A 27,079-nucleotide genomic window follows, 5' to 3' on the forward strand; every position below is an offset into this window, starting at 1 on the left:
CCTGGAGGAGGAGAGAGCATGAGTCCTGACAATGAGATGGGTGAAGGAAGGAGAGGTCATACTGGAGGCATAAAGATTGACACCTTTGATCTTGGAAGTATTTAGCATAAAATGGCCAACTGCCATCCAAAGACGGATTGCCTAGACAAGCAGATATGCCAGGAGGGAGGTCACGAGCAAAGTTGGGAAGAGGAAGTGCCATGATTTGCATTGCAGCCTGCATGCCAGAGACTAACCTTCCCCCCAAAGTTGGCCCAAATGTCCACCTGGGACTGTGCAGGGTTGGGGGCATTGAACGGTGCTGCACCTGGCGCAAGGCTCTGGAGTGAGTTGACACGCTGCACTTTGTGCAAGAGAAACCACTACCCCTGAGCACCTGACAGGCTTACTATTGATCTACTTCTGGAATATCCAGGAACACCTGGCCAAAGGAATTTGAGGGGCAACACAGGCTGATGCCAGGCCCTGTGCGAAAACGCAGTAGCATGATACACTCAGTGTTCACCCACTCGGGGATAGTTGAAATGCTAACCTAATGAACATGCAGAATGGTGTCTCTTAATCGTGTAGCCTTGTAAAGGAAAACAATATGCTGCAAATATGGGTAAAATGGCATATTTCAGCCCCCAAAATATTGAAACGGTCAAACGATTTGAAGGTAGAAAAATTGGCAACGTGCTACGTTTTAGGCCCATGACAGATGCGCTGCCTCAGGGGGAAGGTGTCTGAAGGATATTTGCTTTTTTTTTTAGCAAAGCCATCCAGCTCTGTAGTTTAGTTTTGTCTACAAACTATTGAAGAAAGCAGTACAAAGTAGAATTTTAAAAAATGGATTAAGTGCCAACTCTCACTACCACCTGGGATGGGAGGTTGCATCAGATGTGCCCATTATACATGAGATGAGAAGGATCGATGAGAGAGGTCGGTGACAACCTAGTCAAGGGCAGTGTCTTGGATGCCGAAGGGTTCAAAGTTTGGAGGACGGTTTCACCATATGAAAAGGTGCTGAGAAGCCAAGGACTTGAGAGAATCAGGAGGATATTAGTATTGAGGTAGGAGATCACATTAAAGATGAGCCTGCAAAGGGTTTTAGACTAGTGGGTGAAAAGAGATAAATGCCACAAATCGGAAAGATTGTTGCGTCAAGGCTGGGAGGATAGCACAGGGGCTCATGTTGGTTTCAACACAAAGGGAGAAATGGGTCATAAAATGTCACTAGGGGACTTTGGGGAAGGACTAAGGTGACAGAACCACAATGTACCTTGTGCTTGTAGGCGGTTTTGGTGCTCGACGGTGTCAAGTCTGTTTCAGGGCACTTAGCAGCTTCTGCAACAGAGTTCTAGACAGGAGACAGCTGCGGGTATCAGGTGGCAGGCAGTTCGGCGAGCAAGGCTTGACAGACGGCTGCAGAATGGCCTACATGGTGGCTCGGGGTCAGGAATCGTTGTCTCAGTGTTGGTTGGCGGGTGTGAAGCACTGGTCCAGGCGTCTCGGATGGTGTAAATGACTGCAGCGTGACAACAGTCAGCGTTGCAGTCGGTTGCAGCTCGAGGTGCTCGACTGCCTGGAAAATGTCCTTAAAAGTGGACGTTGGTTGATATTTATCGGTGCACTCCTCCTAGCTTCTTCGCTGGGCTCATGCCGTTCTTTGAGGCTGACCGTCCAAAGCTGAGGAGAGTGTTGCAGGCAATGGTCTTGTCCTTTGTTTGGTTCAGAGACTCTCTGGCACTTCCCACCTAGGAACCTTGCTTGCAGAGCCCAGCAGGGCACACTGTGTGCTGGCTGTGTACCGGTTCTGGAGTTGCTTGGAGGGTCCTCTGGATTCAGTATCTCCCTCTGTTCCCTGGGAGATGTTTAAGGTAGAGATCTTGCTTCCCTCTTGGATTTCCTGGCCTTCCTGGTGGAAGATGTAAGGCACACTGTATCTTCAGCCAGGATCCCAATGGGTTCTTCTTGCTACTCCTTGCAAAGTCTTCAGATGATCTGCAAAGAGAGGTGATCAGCCTTCTTTAAAAGCCAAATGGGCCCCAGTGATTGGTGCAGGCTAAGCCTACCTTAATGAACCAATCCTGTGTCCCCACCAACAACCTTCTGTTATGCTTGAGGTCATAACCAGAGTGCTTTGCAAGGAAACGTAAAGGGGTGACACATGTACTACTAAGTCCCACCCATCTTCCTGTCTGTTGTGGATCAAAGGGTCTCTCTGGTTAATTGAGCTCTCAGTGGTTCCTGATCAAAGAACAGGTCTCCCTTGAAGTTGTGGAGAGAATAGATATTCCGTCTCCATCAAATCATATACTCCTACCTTCTGAGAGGGGGTCCCGTGCTGAGAATACCTACTGTAAACAGTTGTCCCAGACATTACATTTCACTGCCCTTGATACTAAGAGGTGGGAGCTGACTTCACGCTGACACAATGCATATCAAAAAGGTGTTGGGTTTCCTGTCCCCTTTGTCAGCTCTGCGACCAGGCCTCTTGCAGGCCTGCTTCAATTAACTCTCATCAGTATGCGCTGCCACCAGCAGAACTGACAATTGGCAGTGCGGATCCATGCAGCCTTTGATATTTATTTAGGCTGGACATGGCAGGGGAAGGTTTTGCCCTCCGCCTTTTGAGATGCCTTCATGTGCTCCTCGGTGTCAGATTCCAACTAAATGTGACAGGGAGGACTGTAGGCTGTGTACCCCGAGTACACAGCTCTATGGGTTTGTCATGCCGTGCGCAAAGGGAAATGTGTGCGGATTAGCCCCACTCATTTTCCGAGGTTGATCTGCCATCATTCAATTTCTTAATGAAAAAAGCCAAGCGAGTGCACACTCACCATGTGGATGGTCGAATTCCACATGGGGGGAGGAGGGAGCAACTCAGAGATGCAAGGCCATTGATTGTTTGTGAGGAAAACAGGCCAGCAGAGGGGTATGAGGTGCTGGCAAGCCTTAGGAGGGGTGCCAGTTCATTAAGAGAAGTTTTGAGGAAGGAGTTTAGAAAGGAGGTGGTCGAGATAGATGATGGCGAGAAGGAGGCAAGGTGAAGGAGGGATAGGAGGATGGTAAGGATGTCACAAATGTGTTAAGATTTAGTAAAGAAATAGTGGGCGAGTCATCAGTGTTGATAGGGAAGATTAGCTAGCAGCCGGGCAAGGAGGGAACAGCATAATTTCGAGTATGGAGGAGATTTTTCAGGCTTGAGATCCAAGCGTTGTGAACAGATTGGTGGAATAGAATGAGTCTGCAGTGTCAAGAGCAGTGCTAAAGGACAGCAGGACATTTTTGAGGGTGAAAAGGAGGGGACCGATTCTTGCTCCTCCTGCGAAATGGCATTGCATGCCAGTTTTAAGGAGGTGGATCTAAGGGGTGATCCAGGGCTGGGGCGAGGGGTGGATGGGTCAGTTTAAAATAAGAGAATGCCTGTTCAATAAAAGAGGCCTCGGGAGAAGCAAACGCAGGTAGGGAGGATTTTACTTTGCCTAGGTAGGGTTCAAATGAATCAGTTATGAATTTACATTTTAAGATCTTAGGTGTTAGATGGGGAGAGAGTGAATGGGGAGGGTGCGATCAGATGGGGAGGGGTACATATTGAGATTAGATGTGCACAATGAGCAGAAGAGGAAGACGAGTTTCACGAAGGTGCCCTTGGTCGCGAGCGGGTAGACTGTAAAGCGATTGTAAAGTGAGATAGTAGAGTCATCAGACAATAGAGTGTAAAGTTCAAGTTGGTGGGTGGAAGGGATTTTGAGGGGATCAAAGTCACATCGAGTGCTATAGGTGCTTCAGAGGCAATGAAGTGAAAGAGGCTGTCAAGATTGGGGAAGAATGGATTAAGAGAGCAACAATGATGGGGGTAGATGGGACAAGTGGGTAGCACCGAATTCAAAGGAGAGTGCTAGCAAGTCAGAAGCTAGAAGTGGGGCAAAGGGGATCCTTAGACCAACCCCGCCCCATCTTGCTTGGAAGATCCAGAGGAGTAGGCAGCGTGAAAAGCAGCAACGGTTGCAGACTCAAGATGGGCGCTCCTGGTCTCAGTGCTGCCCACGCCTGCTAGAGTGGGGGTGTTCAGAGATGACATAGGTTTCATTATAGATAGATTGGGGATTCCAGATTGTGTAAGAGAAGTGGGAGAGTGTGGAGGGAGAAAGGTGCATAGAGGGAGGGGAGGAGAGTAGATGGGTTAAGAGAGAGTAGGTTGGCCATTCGTGGGTGGGAGGAATTGGAGTGACTCAATAGGAAGATGTGGACAATAAGGAGGAAGAGGGAAGAGATGATGGTGGTGGTGAAAGAGCCTCTAAAGAGTGGAAGAAAGGTGGGGGGGTAGGGATTTGTAGCAGTAGGAGAGTGAGGGATGCATGAAAATTAAGAAGAGAGAGCTATAGGAGTCTTATATGATATGATTGGTTATTTAAAACGCGTTTAATACCCAGAGGTTTCTAAGCGTGGACCCGGGGATCGAGCTTGTGATGCTCTCTGTCATCTTGATTCCAAGGCGAGCAAGTTGCCCCTGAGCTATCCTCCCAAAACTAGGAGGTGGGGGAGAGGAGTGTCAGGAAGGAGGAATGATAGGGTGCTGAGTAGTGGTCATGGGGTGGTGTGGGCAGGGTGTAGAAGAGAGGACCTCAGCAGTCATAGGACCAGTGAAATAACACCCTGGTATTTATGCAAACACAACATAATGTTCAAGAAACAATTTAAAGCACAGGGCCTTAGGCAACCACAATGCAATGTGAAAAAGACAACTGATGGTTTGGTGCGCTGCTATACATGTAAAATAAATGGACAGTATAGCAAGAATGGAGGCAAAGAATGAGCCTATCGCACAGACCTGCCCTTTTAGCAATGCAGGGACATTGTGAGCTTTAGCTTCAAGCAACAATAATTCAGAGCTTCAGATTCACAGTGGCTGACCCTAGGTACATGTCAAAAGCCACACGGTGGTGAAAGGGGTCCCACAAAAATCACTGGGCTAGTTCCAGCTGTAACCCTTCGTCACTCTGACAAGGGTTCAGCATGTGCATTAATCAAGGGAAACATCTGTGTGTTAGTGACAGAGAGAGAGTAACACTCATCAGCCTTCCTGATTAAGGGACTTCAAAGTGAATGTGCACCTGTGGAATCACACAGCGCCATGACAGTGTTTGGGCTCAGACAGGACCACTATCTTTGCCCCCATCGCTCGTCTAGTCAGTGGAGAAACAGGAGTAAATCCGAGATCGAATCCCTTTCCTGTCAACCGTACATCTCATCTATAACATTGTTTTTCCACATCTTAGGGCTGAGAACCTCGTGTTAAGGCCAGCACCTTTGAACTCTATTAGTTATTCCTCTTTCCCATATGTCTTGCACCATGCTGTGTCCGAAATTCCCACTAACTGGGTCTCCACCACTTTCATTGCAGGGTCCGCCTTCACCACTAGAGCGTAGCGGGTGACATATTACAGTGTGATTAAAGCACTGTGAAGCAGGGGGAGGGGCATTGAGGTGTGTGGGGGTTGTGCCAGTTGTCTGAGGTTTCTACACTGGATCCAGAAGACCCGTGATCGAACCACAGCTAAACTCCTTCAACAAACTGACAATTTGTACTGGGAAAATTACTTTAATTTTCTGTGTTCCATGACCCTTAGAGGCTAAAAGGGAAAGCTTTTAAAAAGAGGCTAACCTTGTGTTTAAGTGGCCTATGTAAAATGTGGACATTTATTTTATTATTCGTGAAATAGTGAGAATTAAGGAGAGATGCTTTAATGCAGTTTTGTGAGGTTGGACGCCCGTTGTCAGGACTTACCTAATAAAATGGTGTAATGACTTCCTCCATTTTAAGGCCTCGTACTATGAAAGATCTGAAAACTGTATTCGTGTAGCCACAGAGCTCTGAACCCATTCTTTCCTTTCCATTACAGACACGGATCCGTGGAGTGAATGGTCGCCCTGGTCTATGTGTAGCGTGTCCTGTGGGGGAGGAGAGCAGACGCGGACCCGAGAATGTCGACAGCTGGAGTGTGAAGGGCGCTCAGTTCAGAGCAAAACCTGCAATACCCAAGTATGCCTTGGTGAGTGCCTACTGCTTTGCCCCGCCCCTTGAACGCGCAACTCTCATGATGGTAGACACTACCAGGCGTGAATCTACAGGGTTGGTCAACCCGTTTCAAACATCTCAATAAGCATGTATGAAAGAGGCACCTTAGAGCATTTAGGTCTGTGGGCCTATCTAGGTTTTAGTGAAAAACCACATGTATCTCTATCAATCTTTATGAATCATTATTTAGCTGTGCACTGGGTTCTATGTTCATTCATCAACAGTGTTTTTACGATGGGTGTTTCTCTGAAATACTTTTTTTTCTCCAAAAAACTCATCGAATATTTTTATTTTTGAGGTTCCCTCAAGCCCCATCCCCTAATCATTTTACTCTATTCCCTACCCTGCACCTCCTATATAGCCTTACCCTTACCTCCCTATTCTTGTCGATGAGTATTTTTCAAAAAACTGTTTTCGGCCACAAAAAAACATTGAAACAAATCTGTTGGTGAGTGAACATCGCACCAAGCACTGCCCTACTGTCTGCTTCTGTGTTTATTCTTTCCGATTACAGACCATGTATTTTTCTGTGTTTTGGTTGTTCTCTTTTTGTTATTGAAGTTAATATAAGGGCACCTGGCAGAGTCCTGATATACCCAGGAGGGTACATGTATAAAAATAAAAGAAATCAGGATGAGAGACCCTGTAAGCAATGTGTGGTTCTGAACATATACATTTATTTCAAGAACACACACTTCTTTTTAATTAGTTTACACAGCTTTCGAAAAGCACGAAAGCGAATGACAACAGACAGGTGTGATTATATACAGTCGAAATTCCAAGTAAGTATCAACCTCTATAATGTTGAGGTAAAGGCTCCACCTAAGGGCACAGACACATATGACAGTCGGATAAACCTATAATTAAACAAAAGTGCACCCAGGACAGAAGATGGTCCGGGGCGTAGTTAACACAGGTGTACACAACAATATCTACAGAACTTACACAACTTGGGGTTTTGCAGTTGTGTCACGGGCGATCGAAGTGGGTGTGTTTCGGCCATGGAGGGCTGGATTGTAGCCCGTCTGGATATTGGCCTTCTTCAGGATTGACACCGTTTTATGGTGCTGTCCATAATATCTGCTGCTGTGATAGCAGTGGTGATGCTGCATGTGGGACAATCCTTAAATGATTGCTGGATTCTTGGTGCAACAAATGCACTTTGGGGTAAGCCGTGGGTTCCTGATGGCTGTGTGAGTCTCAGGATCCAGTGGGATTGATGAGGGCCTGAAAAGGTCCCTGATCGCACTCGCAAGGGTGCGTGTGTCACCGGGAGATCTGCAGCAGTTGTTATTGTACTGCCCTGTTTTTCAGTGTGGCTGCATTTGCCTTTTATCACCTCTCTGGTGAGAGTTTTCGTGCCATATCATGTTAATGCCCCTGTCCCTTTATGTATAATCAGACTTTCTCTTTTCCCACTGATCCAGTCCGCTTTTGCGGTTGGCTGCTCTTGTTTGTGCAACCTACTCCTCTCTATAGGAATAGCTTTTGCCAGTGTGGGTCATTGCTCTTTTGTCTTCTTCTTTACTCAGATGTAGGCTGCCCTGCGGATCGCCTCTACCGGGAGTGCGTCCACGACGAAGGATGCCCTTACAGTTGTGCCCACCTCATGGAACAGGCTGACTGCTTCAGTGATGGCTGCGAGGAGGGCTGTCACTGCCCCGTGGGAATGCTAATTCACAATGGATCCTGTGTCAGGGTGGGCACCTCTATGGTTTCTTGTCATGGCAAATGCCCACACGTTCTCTCTATTGTTCTGTGGCTAAACATATTCTCTGCTAACTTCTTAAATAATCAGTGAATTCCTGTGTGTAGATGGCATCAACACATCTCATAGCATCCACTGGTGGTATGTGTTTGCATCGCCGTAAATTGACATTTAATTCTTATCAGGAAACAGAAAAACTGAAATGAAAATAGATGGAATTGTGGGGTTGCAACCTGTTTTGTAAGAGGAGCAGAAAATGATACTTTAAAATGTTATCTGTATACCGATACAAACAGGTCCATTCTGAAGCCTTGTGAAGCTTCTTTTATTTTTTTTATTTTTTAACTTTGGTTTTTATTTGCATTTTAACAATCAATAACAACACAGCGGGCCTCATTATGAGTCACCCGGTCTGGAAATAATGGTGGTGGTAAACCCGTCGCCACCGTTGTTTCCGGACCGGGTGATCTCGAGTTCTGCAGGGGATTTACCGAATTCCGCCTCCAGAATTCCCGGGTCACCGGAGTCGTAATGCCCCGGTAATTCCGGGAATCACGCAGGCAGAATAGTAATACGAGTCCGGCGGTAACCTGCCAGAATTTCAGCACGGTTACCGCCGGACTTGTTATGTTATGTTATGTTATTTTGCACTTATATAGCGCCTTATATACCATTGGTATGGTCTGAAGGCGCTGGTAGGTTGAACGCCCTTGGGAACCGCAGTTCAGATCAGTAGAGAGAGTAGGGAGAGTCAAAAGGTGCGTGTGAGCACCGGATATGTGTGCAGCTCGTGCGGTACTTGTGTAATAGCTGCTTCTTATCGGTAGGTGTGGTGGTTGAGAGATCAGGAGAATGTGTTCGTTCTGGCAGGATTTATCCGGAACGGATGTGGCTGCGTTAGGCCTGAGGAAAACGCCTGGCTGGGGGTGTGAGACCAGCAGTGTTTACATAGAATGATGTGTAGTAAGCGGCGGATGTTCGTATGAGAACAGTTATACCGAATGGTGTCATAGTATCTCTGTGTTCTAGTTGAGTGGTGATGTAAAGGAGAGAGTAAGCGTGGTGGTGTGATATGATGGGTTATATGCTTTTTCAATGTGCAAACTTCTAAATGCAACTTTCCCAGAGAGGCTACTGGGCGAAACTTCTAGGTACAATTTTCCACACAGAAGCAATTGGGTTCACTTCTGAATTCAATTTATCAGAGAGGCTATTTGGCACACTTCTAAATGTAACTCTCACAGAGGCTATTGGGTATACTTCTAAATGCAATTTTCACAGAGCATCTACTGGGCACACTTCTAAATTCAAGTTTTCAGAGAGGCTATTGGTCAAACTTCTAAATGCCACTTTCCAGAATGTCTATTGGATACACTTCTATAATCAACTTTCACAGATGCTATTGGTAGCACTTCTAAATACAAATTTCAAAGCGTGGCTATTGGGCATACTTTCTAAATGCAGCTTTCACAGAGGATATTGGGCCCATATCTAAATTCAATTTTCCAGCGAGGCTATTGGGAACATTTCTGTAATGAGGCCCAGTGTTTCTTACACCCATGTTTGATAAAGTTAGTCTCTTCCTCCCGCCCCCGCTCTCTTCCCCCTCCCACTCTCAATCAGTGCGTTCCTTTCTTCTATCCATTTCCTTTCTGGTGCATCTTTAAGCCTTTTGCAAACAAAGCATTGGGCCCTATTATCAAACGATTTCCTGCTGCAAAGGAAGGGGTTAGCCAGTGCAACCGCTTCATTTGCTACGGGAAAACAGGACCATCGGTTTCTAGGTTCCTCTGGCTGTGCGCATCATTTATGTGCTCATAGATGCAGACATTCTGATCCGATTTTAACCTCCTTCGCGAAATTTCTGAAAAGCAGGAGATAGATGGGGGCATTCGTGGGCATGTCAATGTGCAACCCAAATTCGGAAACCCGATATACTTTGAAATGCACAAACCTGAAACACATTTCCCTGAGACTGTTGCAAGCAGGTGCAGAGCGATCTTCAATCCATGGCACAGTGATTTCTGACCCTGTCATGCTTTTTCTTTAAGGGTAGCAGCAGCATTTCCAACCAACCGCTGCTGCCCAATTACAGTTCTATTCCTCAAACAGGGATAGACTTTGTTTTGTGAACATTTGACAATAACCAGTCCTTTAAGGGCCTGTCCCTTTGAAATGCGCTACCAGCACACCCCAGGGTGCTGGGCCCTGCAAAATGTTAATGTTGGGAGCGCGCTCCTGACACTATTGTATGCAGGGGAGCTGGCCAGTCCATCATTTGCCATGGATTACAGCCCCCGGCAAATGCCAAGGTCACCTTTGAGAATAAGGTGACCTGCACATTTCCAAAAATGGGGCCTCTGAAAGTGACACCTCCTTTGCGCTAATTGTATATGCCCCCTTTTTTGAGAATCAGGGTGATTGTGTTATCAGTTAACACATAGATTAGCAAGTTTTGAACATTTAAGACCTGCTGACTAGTAAACTCTCTATAAGGTTAAGGGAACCGTCTGTTTTATTTTTCTGTGTCAGTGCCATTTCCTGAAAGAGAGGAAGCTGGGCTTGGTTAGAGGGGAAGAGGCAGAGTCAAGATAACTTTGATGTTGTGTTGATTTGTGCAATTTGGAAAAATTGGGTTACTGTGCGTGGGTCGGTTTACAGGTAGTTTATATCAAGAGCATTTGCAATACCTGTGTCCAGAGAGGTGACTTTTGTGCCCGGATTGCAAGGATGCATTGCTCCAGACGGTGGTGGATAAGATGGTTGATAGATGGCATTGCTTTCTGATAATTGATGTCTGTTGGGAGGTGTGTTTAATTGCCATGTATGTGGCTTCGTTATTATTTTGCATGTTGTGTGTTGGAATATAACATTTGGGTGTGTTACTGCAGGGCTCAGTGAGGGAAGACCTCAATAGGTATTTGGGGTGCCATCTTCAAAGTTCAGCTTTATGCATTTTCTAATTGTAATGTTGTTATAATGTTATGCTCCTTACAATAAACAGGCATCTTCATGCTGGTACACCTTGGGAAGGCGTTCATGTCCACCCACAGCAAACATCTCACTGTTAGATCTGTCAGTAACTGCACTGCACAGTGCATTCTGTGTTCAGGTTTGCCATTCATCACCTGATGTCTGCTCTTGCATTATCATTATTGCTTTCCTTTAGGACTGCCCATGTATCTTGGGTGAGGGGACCTTCCTGGCTTTCAGAAACCATTCCATGGATCCCCATGCCGTCCCTGTGGTGCTCACGGATCTAGGCACTCAGGTCTTCCTCGGAGAGGAGGTGATGCCTGAAGACACCATCCAGCACGAGTGCAGCTCTTGGTATGGAGATGTATTAGTGATTATTGCTGTGCTGCCGAATGTTGACCTGCTGTATAACAAGAGTCCTGCAGACCATGAGGAAGAAGTCAAGCGAGTTAGTTCTGCGACCCTTTGACTACCTTTAGGATGTATACATGTGTCCTTGTTTCCATAGGAAATCCTTGAAGTCCCAACTGTGGTTAAGATAATATGACATGATCTGAACTCAGGCCATGGTGGATCTAGATTAGGCTTTGTGAAATTACTAATGGATTTGCACACTTAGGGCCCCATTATGAGTTGGCTGGTATTTTGATGGTAAATCTGCTGAAATACCACCAAAAGCAGTTACTGTTACTGCCACTTGGTCCTGTAGGTTTACACTCAGCTCATTTTCAGGCTCCCTTCCGCCACCTCTTCTCCTTCTCTCATCTCTGACTGTCTGTCCGCTATCCAGGAGTGGTGTGCCGCCAACGATCTCTGCATTTATGCCGGTAAGACTTAGATTCTCCTCATCGGCACACCTGCACCCTCCTTTCCTGTTGCTCTCTGGCCAGCCTCTCTTGGCCCTCCTCCTGCTCCCACCTGTGAGGCTAAAAAGCTTGGGGTCCTCTTCGACTCCACTCTCTCCTTCTCTCCTCACATCTCTGACGTCTCTAAGAAGTCACACTACCACCTGCACCTCCTCAGAGGTATTCTTCATTTCCTCTCCTTCCCCCAGACGCTAATTGTCTTCATAGCTCTGGTTCTCTCTAGGCTGGACTACTGCAACAGCCTCTTTTCTAAATCTGCCTGCTTCTACTCTCCGCCCTCTGCAACTCATCCAGAACAGGACTGCAAGACTTGTCCATGGCCTCAAGCCCAAGGATCGTACCTCTCCAGGACTGAAATCTCTGCACTGGCTCCCAGTGGCTACAAGGATTAAGATCAAAACCCTCTGCATTGTGCAAAAGGCCTCTGGAGCCTGTGGCCGCATTACCTCTAACTCTATCGTCCTAAATATCTTCCTTCTCAAGCTCTTCGCTCATCCGCCTCCAACTCAGTCGCTTCTCCAAACAACGAGTTGGTGTTAGATTTCTTTCTTCAGCCGGGGCCTCCCTCTGGAACAGAACAGACGCTCTGTCTCCCTGAAACTTGAGGAGAACCATCTCTGGTTCCTGAAGCACCTCAAGACCTTCCTTTTTGCTTCTGCTTTCTCTCTTCCTCTCCCCTGCTGAACTCCTGACTGAAACTGCACTGGTAATCTGGCTACCCTCTGATCTCTGGCCCATCTCCCCTCTCCTGCCAGCTGCACTCCTGCACTGCCTCCCAGGAAACCCCTGCACTTGGGAGCTGTTTTCTGTATCCCTACAGTCCCCACCAGCTCTGGACACTTGATGTCTGCGCTTACCCCTGCACTTGCCACTAGCTGGCCGCACTTTTACCTACTGTTTTTATTTATCTTGTTTATTTTACCTCTGTACTTGCCACTAGCTGGCTACACTTTTACCTACTGTTTTTATTTATCTTATTTATTTACTGTTGATCCTATGTTTGATCCTATGTTTTGCACTGCACCCTACGCCTCCCCCCGCACTTTCCCTTTCCCCCCTCCCCTGCACGTGCATGATCTCAATTTCACCTGGCCTAGTAAAATCATTGTCTCTGTCTTCCTTCTGTTCCCCCTCCCTTGCCTCGTCGCGCTTTGAAACACTTGTGTATAGGCGAGTTATAAATGCCATATCATATCATATCAAGTGGTGGAAGGAAGTGTTCATCCCAATTTATGGATGGGGATTTTTGGCAGAATTACTGAGTGTTGATTCCGCCATTTCTGGGAGAAAAAGTGGTGGATTTACCTCCAGCATCATGCTGGAGGTAAATCCTCCACTTTACATCCAAAAATTAGGAGAATTGTGACTCAATAATTCCACCTGTGGTAATTTTGCCAAAACTTGCAATTTGGTGGTTTGGGGAAAATTACTGTAACGGAATTACCACCACTTTTTCCCACACTGCCAAACTCAGAATGTGGCCCTTGTGGTTTAAATGCACCCTTTCAATATGCTAAAATATGGCAGTTACATGATGGAAAGGTCGCCATTATGTGCTGTACAAGGGGCTGCCAGTCCACGGTCAACACATTAACATCTGCGACTACAAGTCAAGGCTGGGTTTATTGAATTTCATTTGTTTAAGTGCTTTGAATAACACAAACTAAATCTTCTTAAGATGGCTTAAAGACAACACTGTATTCAGGCCTCCAGAGACGGTGCGTACCAGGCCTTTTTACGCATGAAAATCTTGTAAATACGGCAGCTTTATTATTTTGCTGTGTACATTTACACACACGTTTAGAACATAGGGCAGTGTAAAGGTCAGGTTACTTGACACAAACCAGAATACCTCTTTTGATTGTTATCTACATGGATGCATTTGCAAGCCATTGATAAAAGCCTCTGAAACAGAATGTATTTCTCTGAAGCCTTTCAAAAAAAGAAACTGCACACTGTGATTAAAGGAATGGTGTATTTCCATTCAGCTTCTGCTGTGTTAATGCTCATGGAGCAAACAGAAGCACTGTGCATTTTTATTTTCCTAGCATTTTAGGATTGTATAATTAATAAAATGGAAATATAAATTGCAATTGAGAATTAACATTTTGTAACAAATTATGTTTTTTTCCAGTGAAAGCAAACGAGTATTTCACAAATGTATTTTTCAGAGTTCCTGTGCTGTGTGCATAATCATGCGGCGGCAAATAATGTTTAAACTTCTAATTTAATTTACCCTATAAATATAAAAACAGTGTGTAAAATGAGGACTATACACAGTCTAGTTTACATCCATTCAACCTTGCAGCCAATGGGGTACATTAATATAAATGGTCAGTGGCAGCAGAGTCTTTGCTCAAGGGTGAGTGATTGCCATTACACTAATCACTGGTGTTCAAGACTCTCAAATCTTCAAGACTACAATTAAAACATTCAAAACCTGACTCTCCAGGAAGTGCAAGCGTTGTTAAAAAAACAAACAAATGAAAGTTACATGTGTAATTGAAATAGAAACTCAGCAAAACTTGTCCCTGTGATAATCCAAATAGGTATTTAACTTTATGTGGCGCTTCATACATGGTTCATCCAACATCTAGGCACTGTGATTATTATACCTCAGTCGATACTCAGTTAACCGACCTCTGAAGGATAAGATAGCTCAGCTGCTTGAGGCCTCGTTGATGCGATCTGTGCCTGATCTGTAGGTTGCAGGTAAGAAACCCGGCAAGGCTAACTCAGCCTTTCATTCTTTTGAGGTCCACAAAGGAGTACCGACTTTGGTTTGGTGATAATTGTGATATATATGCTCTATGTACAGCATTTTGCCAAAAGTTCTATATAAATAACCATTTGACCACTAGATTAGATATAGAATTTAGCATGGAGTCCTTGCCTCCCTGCACTGTGTATCATGACATTGGCATACCATTAGGTAGTAATAGCTCCAGGAAATGAGGACATTCATTAAACATCAAAAGACAATTCTGCTATCAAGCCTCAAAACACACAATCCAATTCATGTTTGCCTTACTATGTAATTGGCTAGGTTTTTGTGTTTTGAACATTTAAATATTTATACAGGAGAAATCAAATGGCCAGACCTTACAGAAAGAATGAAAGGTGTATTCTGTCACAATGTAGAAAGCTGCCGCATAGTAATGATTTCCACACGACGGCTGGATGTCACATACATTTTACTCTCTTGCAAAGGTGAAAAGTCATTTTTACTCTCTTAAATTAACATTTACTCTCAAAGTTTAAAAATAGGGAGTAAAAGACTCCCACCTCAAAATCTTATCTGGAGCACTGACTGTACTGTATTAGCGTTACTCCAAGAATAGAGTGCTAAGCAGTGGGTCTTAAGTTCTTCACATAGCATGTTGGAGTGCAGAAGTGCTTTAAAGTTTAAGTAGATGTTGTCTGATTGATAACAATTCCATGAGTCTCTGGCTGGATTAGCAACATAGTTATCAAACATCGGATTCATTGAGAATTAGCCCAGAACAAGCAACAAAGCAACAACAAATCCCAGCCACAATAACAAGATCTGTTGGAACGATGTAACCATGAGGCTCCTGAACAGTGACAATGCGCAATTCTATATCATAAATGTATGTCAGAACCTTCACCTGTACACGACAAATCTTGACCAAGCCCCACAAAACAACTTTCGATAACATCCAATACATGCCCTCATACATGGTGATGTGGTGGCAGAAGGTTTTGGGGCACTGTGCCAAGACCAGTTTTGGCTCAACTATTTGGAATGTAAGCCCCCAAACACATCTCACATTTCAATCCTCTTCCTAATCCTGGACCTTCAGATGTCTCAATAACAACCTGACATGCTAACAAAGTCAATGAGTCTGAACTTGAACAGCAGCTCCCTTTGTCAGAGAAAGTGTTCCATTCCATGATTGATGGACTGGTCAAGTTCCAAGACCTGGGGACCTCAGTTCCATCTCCAATAGAAACAGGATTTCCTGCTTCTCATCTCTCCGCCAAGTCAGAACGAACTGGGATATCTGAGCAGAGGCCATCATGGACGTGGAGAAGCTCTCATAGAATCAGCCTCTACAATCAGCAAATGGCTCATCGCTCATTGTCACTTTAATCAGGAAAATGTGGTTTGCATCTCCACTCAGCCTCTCAGATCATCTGATCATCTGTGGTAAAAGCAGTGATGGTTTGGGGAATGAACCCCACTCCGCCGTGACTTGCAGAGTCAAGTACAAGTTTTTTTGGATGGAGCGTGCAAGAAAATGTTCCAAAATAGCAATCTTTACCTGTAGCAGGCCAGTATACACACAATCCATGTAAAATGCAACCACAATTTGCAAAAGAGTTATATAAGGATTTTAAACCCGATGAACCCAGCAATTCTTCACAGGATTGGCCCATCCAAAGTAGGTCTCTTTGAGTCATGTAAGAATCGACCTTCAATAAAGGGAGGACAGTAGCTCATCTTGGGGTCTCAAATTACTTCCTAATGCCCTGAATAGTAAATAACTCTTGAATTTGTCCACTAATAAGGAGCTGGACAAAGAAAGAGTAAGCAGTCTAATTGCAAACTGTGTAGCAGATATAGCGAAACTTCTAAAACAACTCTCCATGTCCACCGGCCAATTTTGGTTTGACCATTCAAGGCTTCTCCAGGGGTTTCTGTGACATAGGACAGAACAAACAGGGCAACATCCAGTCTAATATCACCCCTATCTTTGAATAGTCCAAGTGCCAGACTGGGACCTCTGAGACTTTAAATGATGCTCGCACAGCTCTGGGTGTTGCCACTCACACCTGTGGCCCTACAATGGGGTCTCGTGACAGCCCCTAGAAGTATGCTGCCAATTGATCCCAGCAGTACCTTTTCTGATTCAACAGGTTGCAAGACTTCAAAACACACACAGAGTGTTGGACTCCAGCTGAATTTTGCCTTTCTTATTTTCCTTTTTAATTTTGTTTTTGTAAAAGGTTTTTTTATCAAATGTACCAAAAGACATGTGCTTGAGGAAAGTGTTGCTCACAGACACCCATGACCACTGTTTGTGGGGTCTCAGGCACATCATAGATGTAGAAAATTGAAAAGTATTTCAGGGTATGACTTTGAAGGCTAGGCACTCTAGGGATTAAAGATTATACAAGGCCCAACTGAGGGAGATGAGGCGACCGCCGGAGGGTAACAACAGCTTGGCAGAACCGGTGCTGTAGCATTCAGAGCACTCCTGAGGGAAAGAGTTCGCTCTCAGCTGTTTACAGGCACAAGAAGCACCATAACATGCCTCACTCCATCTTCCATGTGTCGTGGTCATGCAGAGTAGTGCAAAACTAATGGGCAAAAGTCCTCTTGTGGATAGAAAAGTCAAGTGCAGTGGTAGACAGTGGTAGGCAGTGGTAGACAGAAGGATCCCCTGTTGATGTTAATGCTATTTGGGCTGTCCCCTATTAGAGAGCAATTGAGGTAATTGCCACATGATGCCTCGTATGTTTGTAACAGCAAATACATGTCTGGGTCAGTGCTGGAGGAACAAACCCACAAAGAAAAAAAACCATGTCCCACTCATATGCATAGGGAATTAAAAAGAAATCAGTAAGGGCACAAACGCGCAACCATTCAAAAAGAATTATAAATACAAAATGTATTCAACAAATGCAACATATTGATGTCCCATGAAACAAAATGAAACAAATCAAAAATGGAATATGCACAATTGTAACAGAATTATAGGGTAAACACATGTTCCCCTTGTCAAACCACCCACCAAAACCATAATGTCAAACTTCCATCCACATTCTAACATTAATCATCCAATACCCCAAATACCCCAATCATAAAGAACATCAGTCCTATTTAAAAACACGACAGGCAGTTATCGCCCATCAGCAACATCATAATGTATGCTGTGCGCCATTAATGTACTACTAGTGGTGATATTTGTGTTATAAACCTACATACACACTAATAAACAGAAAACACACAAAAGAAACTTGTAGCCAAAGATGGCTGGCACGTGAAGCAATTCTTCATGCCAGTAGTTGATGCTAACTCGAGTTTCAGCCTAGGTCTGCGGCTGCTTTCGAAGAGCCAAATCTTCTTCAGGGAAGGCAAATATGTTCGGTAGGGTGGACAATTATTATGTTCACAGTTACGTGCTATGAAACGAAACAATAAAAAAGAAATCTTATGATGTAGAAACCACAATAGCAAACACAAATCAACACAAATCAATGTCATTGTTTTCAATAGAGTCCTAGCCCAATGCAACAACTCTTAAACGGACAGGTGATGGAGAAGGAGCAGCACCCGACCGGTACGCACTCCAATCCCAAACCAACAGGAAACCACCACTTGAAGAGTTAACTGAAATAAATCACCCAGAAACCAAAGCAAATCCCACTAACCGTAGTGCCAAAAGCTAAAAGAAGAAAGTAGAGGACAAATCCATAATGGCAATCAAAGAAAGACCCATACATACCTAGTAATATTTGCCCATGGTGTGTGACTACACAGAAGGCACATACACAAGGCCCACTAGTCCACCACTTGTGAAACCATCACCACATGCTAGATATTTTAACCTTTTTTACCTCATTATATAGTCAAAAGCACACTCGGCCGCCGACTAAAATTGACTCCCAAAATTCGAAGAAATCACTTGCTGCCATCGACTATTCACAGTTCTGTGAATCCAATGACATGAATTAAATATACATGTATATATGTATAGCTGAACCATACAAATGCAAATGCAGGCGAGTATGCTAAAAAATATGCCAATGTGAGTATGTTCTAGTTGGCTATTAAGACCATCAGCCCCCGATCCGGCCGCAAAGTCCTACACTTACCCCATAGATGGCCTAAAGGTGAGAGAGATACTGCCGTCTGGTTACTCGACTGTCGTTGAGGTTCAGGTGAGCTTTGATCACAACTATAGCATTTTCAGTGCTGGAAGAAACCTGCACTCACCCAAACAAAGATTGAATGGGTGAGAAAAGTGAGAGGAGTCTCCTACATGGAGAGTTGATGTCATGGTTGCAGGGATCAATTAATGCCATTGGCACTAAATGGTTTGTAATTTGGTCTAAGTATGGAAATAATCCAGGATGAAGGAATCTGGCTGAAAATGAGGAAGTACAAGTGATCCACCATAACGAAGTTGAACCATTCTGTAACAAAGAGCAGCCCTACGATAAAAATAGGAAAGTTTAGTATATCTAGAAAATATTTAAGGCTGGATGGATATATTATGACTGCATGGTTCCCAACAGGGGATGCGAGGTAGTGGGAGGATGGTTAACCTCAATTCTTTTAAATGGTGAAAACAAGTTATAATGTCATGTGATCCTTTCACAATAAGGTTCTGAGTGAATACAGTGATATTATCGCTGGTGGAAACATCAAGGTTTACTCGATATTTTTTTAAAGGCCCTCTCCAACACTTTCCCCAAATATATTAGGACTGGAGTTTCTTTATATAATTGCACCAGTCCTAAAATATCTTGGGGAGGGTGTTTAGTGCCTTCATAAAAAATATCAAGCACCCCTCGATGTTTTCACCAGCGATAATATCACTGGTAACCAGTTCCAACATAAGATATGGGTTGAAATCATTTTGATTGTGATTGATCATCTGCAAGCGATAAAAATATTGCTATCCTGTTATTGTCTCTTTTCTATTCAATAAACATTTGAATTTAAAAGAAAGATCTCACTCCAGGAGTGTGATTCCAGGTTTTCCAAACATGAGCACTTGCAGAAACTAAAAGAAGCTGAGATCCCGTGCAGGGTTTGCGGGTGAAAAGCTCAGTGAGGATAGGACATGGGCTGTGGGTAGGCAACACTTTCATAGTTTTTTTGGATAAGGTTCTTTGTTTATTTACTTGTGACTTTTGATCCCTCATGACTCTAGGAGTTTGCTTTCAGATCATTTAGATAATATGTTCTTTCAAGATTATTTTTCTCTGACTAATGAGGTTGCCCATTTCATTATTTCGGAGGGTGCTGTTGTCAAAATGTTGACTATTCTGAAATGCGTATATGACTTTTGGTCCCTCCTAATCCATGTAACTCATGGCCTATGATTCTCTGATCTTGCTGTTTATTTGGAACTGAGGTCATGAAAGATAATATGCTGGGTGGTCTGCTACCCTCTGACCTTTGACATTTGTCTTTGGCTGACTTGATTAATCAGATTAGCAATTTCTGGCAATCTTGGCTATTTGCATTATATGCTGTCATACCAATTCTACAAATAAACAAACTTTGCAAAGGCACGTTATTTCAGCCTCTGTCATAGTTTAAATATACTTGTCTGAAAACCCTTGCCAATTATTCTCAAATTTTGAGGAATTGTAATCATTTTCTAAACAATCTATGACTTCATTACTATATTATTTGCCAGATAATTCAGGGCCCCCACTTACACTCCTTGGAGGCGCGGGGAAGGCGTTGATATAGTATGGATTGACTGACTTTGACTTAAGGCGGATATATAATGTCAGTGGCTAGATTCAACCTCAGAGCCAAGTAATTGGTTTAAGCTGCCCAATAGCACAAAACACACATTTGAAGCACTTGCAGAGTAGTAGCTACTGGTTTAAAGAAGGCAGCCCATATAGTACTAATAAAGGGGTGGGCCCCATCTTCCAAAACCGTGATATTGAAAGGAGTTTTGAGTGCAGTATGTCTATTTCTATGCGAAAATATAACATTGACACAAGTATTCTTTGCATGCTGCAAAGCCCAAGTGATAGTTGTGCTGCATTTTTTCGCAAAGTCAGTATGCCCGTTAGATGATTAAGGCTAGCTAGGTGGAAAGACCCTTGTCCTCAGTGAGACAGCATTTAGTTGAAAAAGATAATGGAGGAGTGCACTCTGGAGAGGTCCATATATAACATGTGGGGCATATAAAGGATTCAGGAATGCATGGGGTATTCTGTCTCCGAGAAGGTAGATAGATAATATGTTATACTTATTTAAGAGGGCAGTGCTGATATGACTTTTTTGGCTAATATATTAAAAGCTTTGAATGCTTTCTCTGTCTATATTTATATCATGTTGTTTGACCTATGTCTTTCTTAGCTAATAGAACCAATGTTTTGTATTCTTTACGGTTATTTATTAATATCATGTGTTTTCACCTTTGAATTTTTGTACCAGTCAATCTTTCTAAATAACAATATGATATATTGTTTTAAATGTATGGAGGGGAGAGAGTGGTAGTAGCAGTGCAGGGTACTGCACACTGTGACTCGTGTACTCTTTTCCCATCATACTTTTTACATCATGCATAAAGTGACACCATCAATATCTTGATATAGATGATTAGAAAGGGACTGGTGGGATGACTTCAAAGAGTTCATAAGGGGTGGCTAATGGGGGCTCAAGGGGCTGCACGTGGGCCATGTCTTTGTAAGCTTTTGTGGGTCCAGTGATTTTATTGAAAACACTTTCAGAGAGGGTAATTTATAACGAACCTATAATATAGAAAAAACATTGATTTTTGTTTTAAATATATATATGGGGGTAAGGGGTTCAAATGGGCACGGTGGGGGTTGGTGGGGGTTAAAAACATAGGGAAAAGGGTGGGTTGAGCGGGGACCAAATAATAAAAAGTTAGTTTCGCTATAAATTATAGAACCCAATGGATTGCAAGAGTCACTGTTGTGAGAAACACACATTTTTCCAAGCTCATACCAGAGTACCAGAATGCATACTCAATATCTTCCATGACACACAGTATAAAGGAAAACAATGCAACAGTGTTAGTACAGGAAAAGCATCTCGAGCCCATAGTAGAGTGAGACACCTGCAGCATACAACAGTGGCCGCATGTCTTATTTCCAAATAGAGATGTTGTTTGTTGGCAACATAAAAGCTTGTCAGTGCTTTCTTCCTATGAAAAGTAAAGGTTGGTGACCAGGAAATAGAGTTGGCCAGTAAGAGTCTGTGGTACCGTTTCTGGTCTATTGCAAAAATCGGCTCACTGTTTTTGTTCCAGTCTGAGAGTAGGGTGGTGGGCACCCTGTCAGAACATTCAGCATACTGTACGGTGCCAGGTGTTTCTTGCAATAATGTTGGGGAAAGACCGGCCAAGAATCAGGCCCCTTCAAATTCTCACTGCTAGCACTATTGGCAAATAACTTTGTTCAAGCACACTTCGAACTACCTGTGCTGAACACTATGGGCCTCATTATGACCCAGGCGGAGGACCATGGTGCTAATAGCACCATGGTCCATGCCGGTAACTTACCGACTCCGCCATGGAGGAAGGGGGAATTACCACCCCATTACAAGGTTGGCGGGGCAGTAATTCCCCCTTCCCCATTCCCATTTTTGCCCCATAGGGCTCAATGGGAATGGGGAAGGCACTAAGTACGGTACCGCAAATTGCGGTACTGTACTTAGCACCAAGGTAAAACCAGCCATTAAGGTTGGGTCCCGCAAAGGGACCTCGTAATCAGGCGCTAATGGGTTAACGGCGCTGCAGCCTTTTATGGCACTGGTAACCCATTAGCGCCAGGGTCGTAATGAGGCCCAATGATTGAAATGCATTGGTGCATTTGGAGCCTTTCAGAGGCCTCATTAAGCGTCGAGGCCCAAGTCTTGAAACTAGTGTTCTTCCTTCATATTGTAGATCTGCACATCATAGCAGAATCTACTTGCAAGATGGAACACTCAAGCAGGATTCAAATGCTCCTCCTGCTGGTAATAGGGTGTCATGTCAGCATTGTCTTGCCACAGATCCTGGCAGGGCACACCATCTCATTCTTAGCTGGACCTAGTCCTTAGGACTGCCGCAGGTGTTAATCTTTTGAGCACTTTGTGAAAGACACATGCTGTCAGATCGACCTGGCATTGAACGTCACAGTTGCTGTGTTGCATGAATCATTTCTATTAATTTTGCTGATAATCAATATGTTTAGTTATTTAAACTATGTTTAGTTGTTATAATGCCCCATAATGTTACTTTGACTATGAATTGATGCCAGTTGCCCTATTCCTGCAGTTAGAGGATAGTAATGATGATGACGAGATAAGTAGTGCTTTGTTTAAGTCCTCTCTACTCCTCTTGGTTCCCTTCTAGTGCTTGCTACAATGGCCAGCTGAACTGCTCCTTCGCGCAGTGCACTGTGGACGGGGGGTTCACAGCATGGACTCCGTGGAGCCCCTGCTCACGTACCTGTGGGGGGCTCGGCAACATGACCAGGTCACGCGACTGCACCAACCCGCCACTGGCCAACGGGGGCAAAGACTGCCTTGGCCCACGAATGGACATCAAGTACTGTCAGACGCTAGAATGTGATGGTAAAAGAACCCCTACTCACAAATCACACATTCACCTCTGTACGCGCACATCTACATTGCTATACACCATGAGGAATATATGGGTTAAATTCTTTAAAACTCTATCACAAATGATAATGATCACGAGAGAATGTTGTTAATGTAAGCTCCTCTAAACTAAACTAAGCCTAAATTATAGCACACACCATTTCCTACACAGCAGATTTTGTTGTGGTAGACCTCTGCAGTAAATGTACTATACATTCACAAGACTTCCTGTTCCTAGTGCCTCTAGAAAGATGGTAGGTCTGCTAGCCACACGTCAAATTCATCTCTGAAAGGCCACTATTTCTGAGGCAGTTTGTCGCATGTTGGGCAATGGCAATTACATACTGAAGAAATCTTTCCAAGAGCAAGTGCACCCTTCCGACAAGTTATTTTGTGGTGGGTTCAACTTTGGGTCCCAAAATGGGTGTTAAGTTACCATAAACCAGGAATGCGTACTTGTAAATATTTATTTAATTCACCCAAAAACTCATGTTTAACCACCCTTTCTACAAGATAGTCCATAAACTGCAATATATTTTGTGAACTAAAATAAAATGTTTTTAAACATATTCTTTTTTGTAATGCTATTGTAATAGCAGATATTATTAAGGGGCAGATTACAAGTTATGCAGATGTTGTTACTTTGCTCCTGCATTCAGCAGTTTTCGTTACCACATGGAGAACCGGGGGTCTACACACTATGGGCCTCACTACCAGTTAATCGTGGAATTACAGCCGGATTACAAGCGGTGGTAGATGGTGTTTGTCCTATTTATTGGAGTCCATAGAACTCCCATGGGGATTTTGGTGGAATTACTGCGGTGGTAATTTCATCTATTCTGCCGTTTTTGGGCAGTAAGGCAGAGGAATTACCTCCAGCAGGCTGATGGGGGTGTTTCCTCCACCTTCCCTCCAAACCCAAAGCTTAGCTATGCGTTAATGCAGCATGAATGCAGCGATAACTCTGTTACCACTACATTACTACCGTTTTTGGTCACACCGCCAAACTCATAATGTGGTCCAACTTTACTGCCCTACCTACAGGAAAACATGCAGATTTTCAGAAATACTACATGTGGCTACAATGGCATATAATACCAATACTGTCCCAAATGGAGTAATCAACAGAAGGGTCAATATCCTTTACATTACACAGGGGTTGTGAAGGTGGGCACCAGTGATGCCCAGTGTTTCACACCCTCAAGGGGATCCCTGTATACAAATGATCTCTTCTGTGTAGGACTGCTGCAGCGCCTACCTTCACATGAGGGAAACGTCTGTCCCATGCTCAGGGGCTTGTCCCATTTTTAGCTCAATCTTTTGGGTGGAGGTAAACATTGGTGTTGTTGAGTCCAACCACATAATCATGCAGTATTTAATATATGCAGAACATACCTCTGTGCCCTTCATGAGGTAGGTGGTAAAAATAGGTGGAATTCAAAATGTCGCCTGCTTGTACGATTGCTCCCGGATTCATGAGCCCCTAAATTACAGTGTATACCTTAAGTAAACATTTGGAAAGGCGGCATCCAAAGTACAGAAGGAAATACGTACTCATGGTCGTTCACACACTCTCCGATAGGATGTGTGGTTTACTCCCCAACCACATAGGGAAAATGTGCTTATGCCAATTTTTTGCACAGGACTTCACATTTGTTTCCTTCAATAGTTCTAATCTAAGCTTTGGCTTGAAAAGATAGAAACAAAGAAATGGTGCTCATTTATGAAAACGTGTATACCTAGTCACCGGTGCTGGGTGTGTCTAGTGCGTCGCGTACTAACTAACAGTTACGTGAAGCTTTGCTTCGACTCCAGCATATCTATATTATTATCACATTATGTTCACAGACCTCACAGTTCTTCTTTTGTTTGCATTTAGATCATGCTGATTAAATGTTTCTTTTTCAATTTTTAGGAGATGCTGGTCCCACAGAGGAGCCACCGACTGGCATTCCAGGTAATGACGACAAGTGATATACCCGGTTCTCTCTCCCTGATCCACTGTGTAAATCCCCCCCCCCACACTCACACGAATTAATTCCTCCCGTTCTTGGGAAAACTAATCAGATGCCAAACCTCCCTTTATGAAATGCAATACTTTCGTCTTTAGAATTAGTTCTGCAAGCAATTGCTGTCACAGTTGATATTAAAAATGCTCTTCAATTGCTACCACTAAAAGAATAGTTGTATTGCATTGTTGATCAAAATTGTGCCCTTAAAAGCTGTCACCAGGGTCCCTTACAGCAGTGACTCCATAACGACAATTATAATTAATTCAAGACAAAGGGAGATATAATTATTGCTCGTTCCCCATTTATTTTCTGAGCCAAAGCCAAGGCCAATTGATGTGGAAACAGCGTTACCCCAAAAATACTAATGACACCTTCAGAGGTGTACAATAGTATTAGCAGTGATGGTTTGAGGATCTTTTGTTCACTTTATACACCCTTGCCAAAGAGAAAAAGGAGGGCCAAAGAATGGACCAATCCCACACCAAGATGGCCACTGATTAAATGGCCACCAGGTGGTAATGATGATTATGGCTCTTTGTAAAAGATAGGCAGGTCTGCACATCATATTTCAAAGGAAATATCAGGCCTTCTACAGGCTTTAAAGGTGATATTTAACTTTCTCCTTGCTTCCCTGCTGTCCTGATAGAATCCCATCCAGGGTTCTTTTGTTGCTTCTTGCCCTCCGCTTTGCTGGTTAGGATGAATGTCCTTGATGGACATTTCCTCTCCTAATGATTCTGCCCCCTGGTAACATCCTTCTGGCCCAAGTGCCTTAGGTAGTGTATTGTTAGGTTAGATTTTCATAAATGTCAACACCAGAACTTGTTGCTTGGACTCAGTAATTATTTTTCCTTGTTCCTAGGTGAGTGGGGATCTTTTTCCCTCTTACCTTATCTTTTACTCTTTTTATGGGTGACCTTTTTATCTCTCTCCATAGTGTGTGTTTGGATTTATAGTTCCCTATAGCTGTTGGGCCTAGGCTCGGTGCCCCTTTGTAATTTCTCTTGAATATACTTGGGCAAACTACTGTTATCAAGGGGTAAAGTCGGAGTTACATCCCCTATATAGTGAGCCAGCACACCCCACCTTATGTGGAGTGCTGGGGAGATACACTGTATCCCCCTTCTTACTTACCTGGTAACATTTATGTTACAATTGCAAATTAACTTGAATGGCTGGTGGCAGTAAAACTACATTCATGACATTTAGTTATTATTACTCGCAGGCTGTCAAATCAGCCGCGGTAATGCACATGAGGATCGCCATTCCAGTAGAATGTTGGGCGCCATTTATTTTTGCCATTTCTCATTTCTTTGTTGTTTATAAGGTCTTTTTCTGCCATTCTAGATGGGAAAGACCTGGGTTGAAGTTGTGTCTTTGGCGGGAATCCTTTCCATTCCCGACTGAGGCTTCAGAGTGTCTGAGAAGGCAGGAAGCAAGGAAGCAAGGGAGTAGTCCAAAACGCCACAGCTCTTTGTCTTTAATGGCCTGGGTATTAGTGTTAGTGTTAGAAGTGCATGGTGCAGTGCAACACCACCACCACCAGCTGTAGGGTCTAGACAACGGAAAAAGCGCAATGATGCAGAAAAGAATCAAGAGGAAAGGAAGATGAGATATAGGAAATGCCTACCTCCAGCACCCATAGAGAATCATGGGTGTGGCGGTTCTTTACAACTGTTGGGAGTGTACCGAAGGCTAAGGCTAATAAGGTAAAATGCCCTGAGTGCATTGTACTCAGTCGTGGACAACCTGGCAGTTCTACGGGATCACATCCATGCGCCGCCACACCAAATCCAACCACAGGGATGCTCTGAGAAAGGCTGTTCCTTTCTCTATAAGTAATACGCTATCTTCCTCTACCTCATCTTCCTCAACCAATACTGCCACCACATAGGCTACTCCTGTGGCACAAAAAATCCCACCAGCTACCTTGCAAGCCATACAAGAGGCTGTTTAGCAATATCTTTCCAAGACAACAGTACTTTGTATATACTGCAACACACCACTCTGCAGGGAGAGCAGTTTCTAAGTGCTTTCGAGGCTGTAATCAAGGAGCATGAGCAACTCTGCCCCTGCGCCTTAGATTTGACGCACACCTAACATCTTCCCTTATGCACCTGC

The 27,079-nt window shown here is 44.0% G+C and overlaps 1 protein-coding gene across 1 annotated transcript in view; it reads left to right on the forward strand.

The window, feature by feature from the left end:
• The window catches only part of LOC138567897 (SCO-spondin-like), a 1,036,222-nt gene that overhangs the window by 755,082 nt on the left and 254,061 nt on the right, over positions 1 to 27,079 (forward strand). Inside the window, exons 80-84 of the mRNA XM_069646396.1 lie at positions 5,889 to 6,038; positions 7,597 to 7,763; positions 10,942 to 11,102; positions 22,699 to 22,919; positions 24,862 to 24,903. Coding sequence (XP_069502497.1) covers positions 5,889 to 6,038; positions 7,597 to 7,763; positions 10,942 to 11,102; positions 22,699 to 22,919; positions 24,862 to 24,903 — 741 coding nt within the window. The remainder of the gene's footprint in view (positions 1 to 5,888; positions 6,039 to 7,596; positions 7,764 to 10,941; positions 11,103 to 22,698; positions 22,920 to 24,861; positions 24,904 to 27,079) is intronic.

This window comes from Ambystoma mexicanum, chromosome 2p (assembly GCF_040938575.1).
Source record: "Ambystoma mexicanum isolate Mex_15411 chromosome 2p, UKY_AmexF1_1, whole genome shotgun sequence".
Lineage (NCBI taxonomy): Eukaryota > Metazoa > Chordata > Amphibia > Caudata > Ambystomatidae > Ambystoma > Ambystoma mexicanum.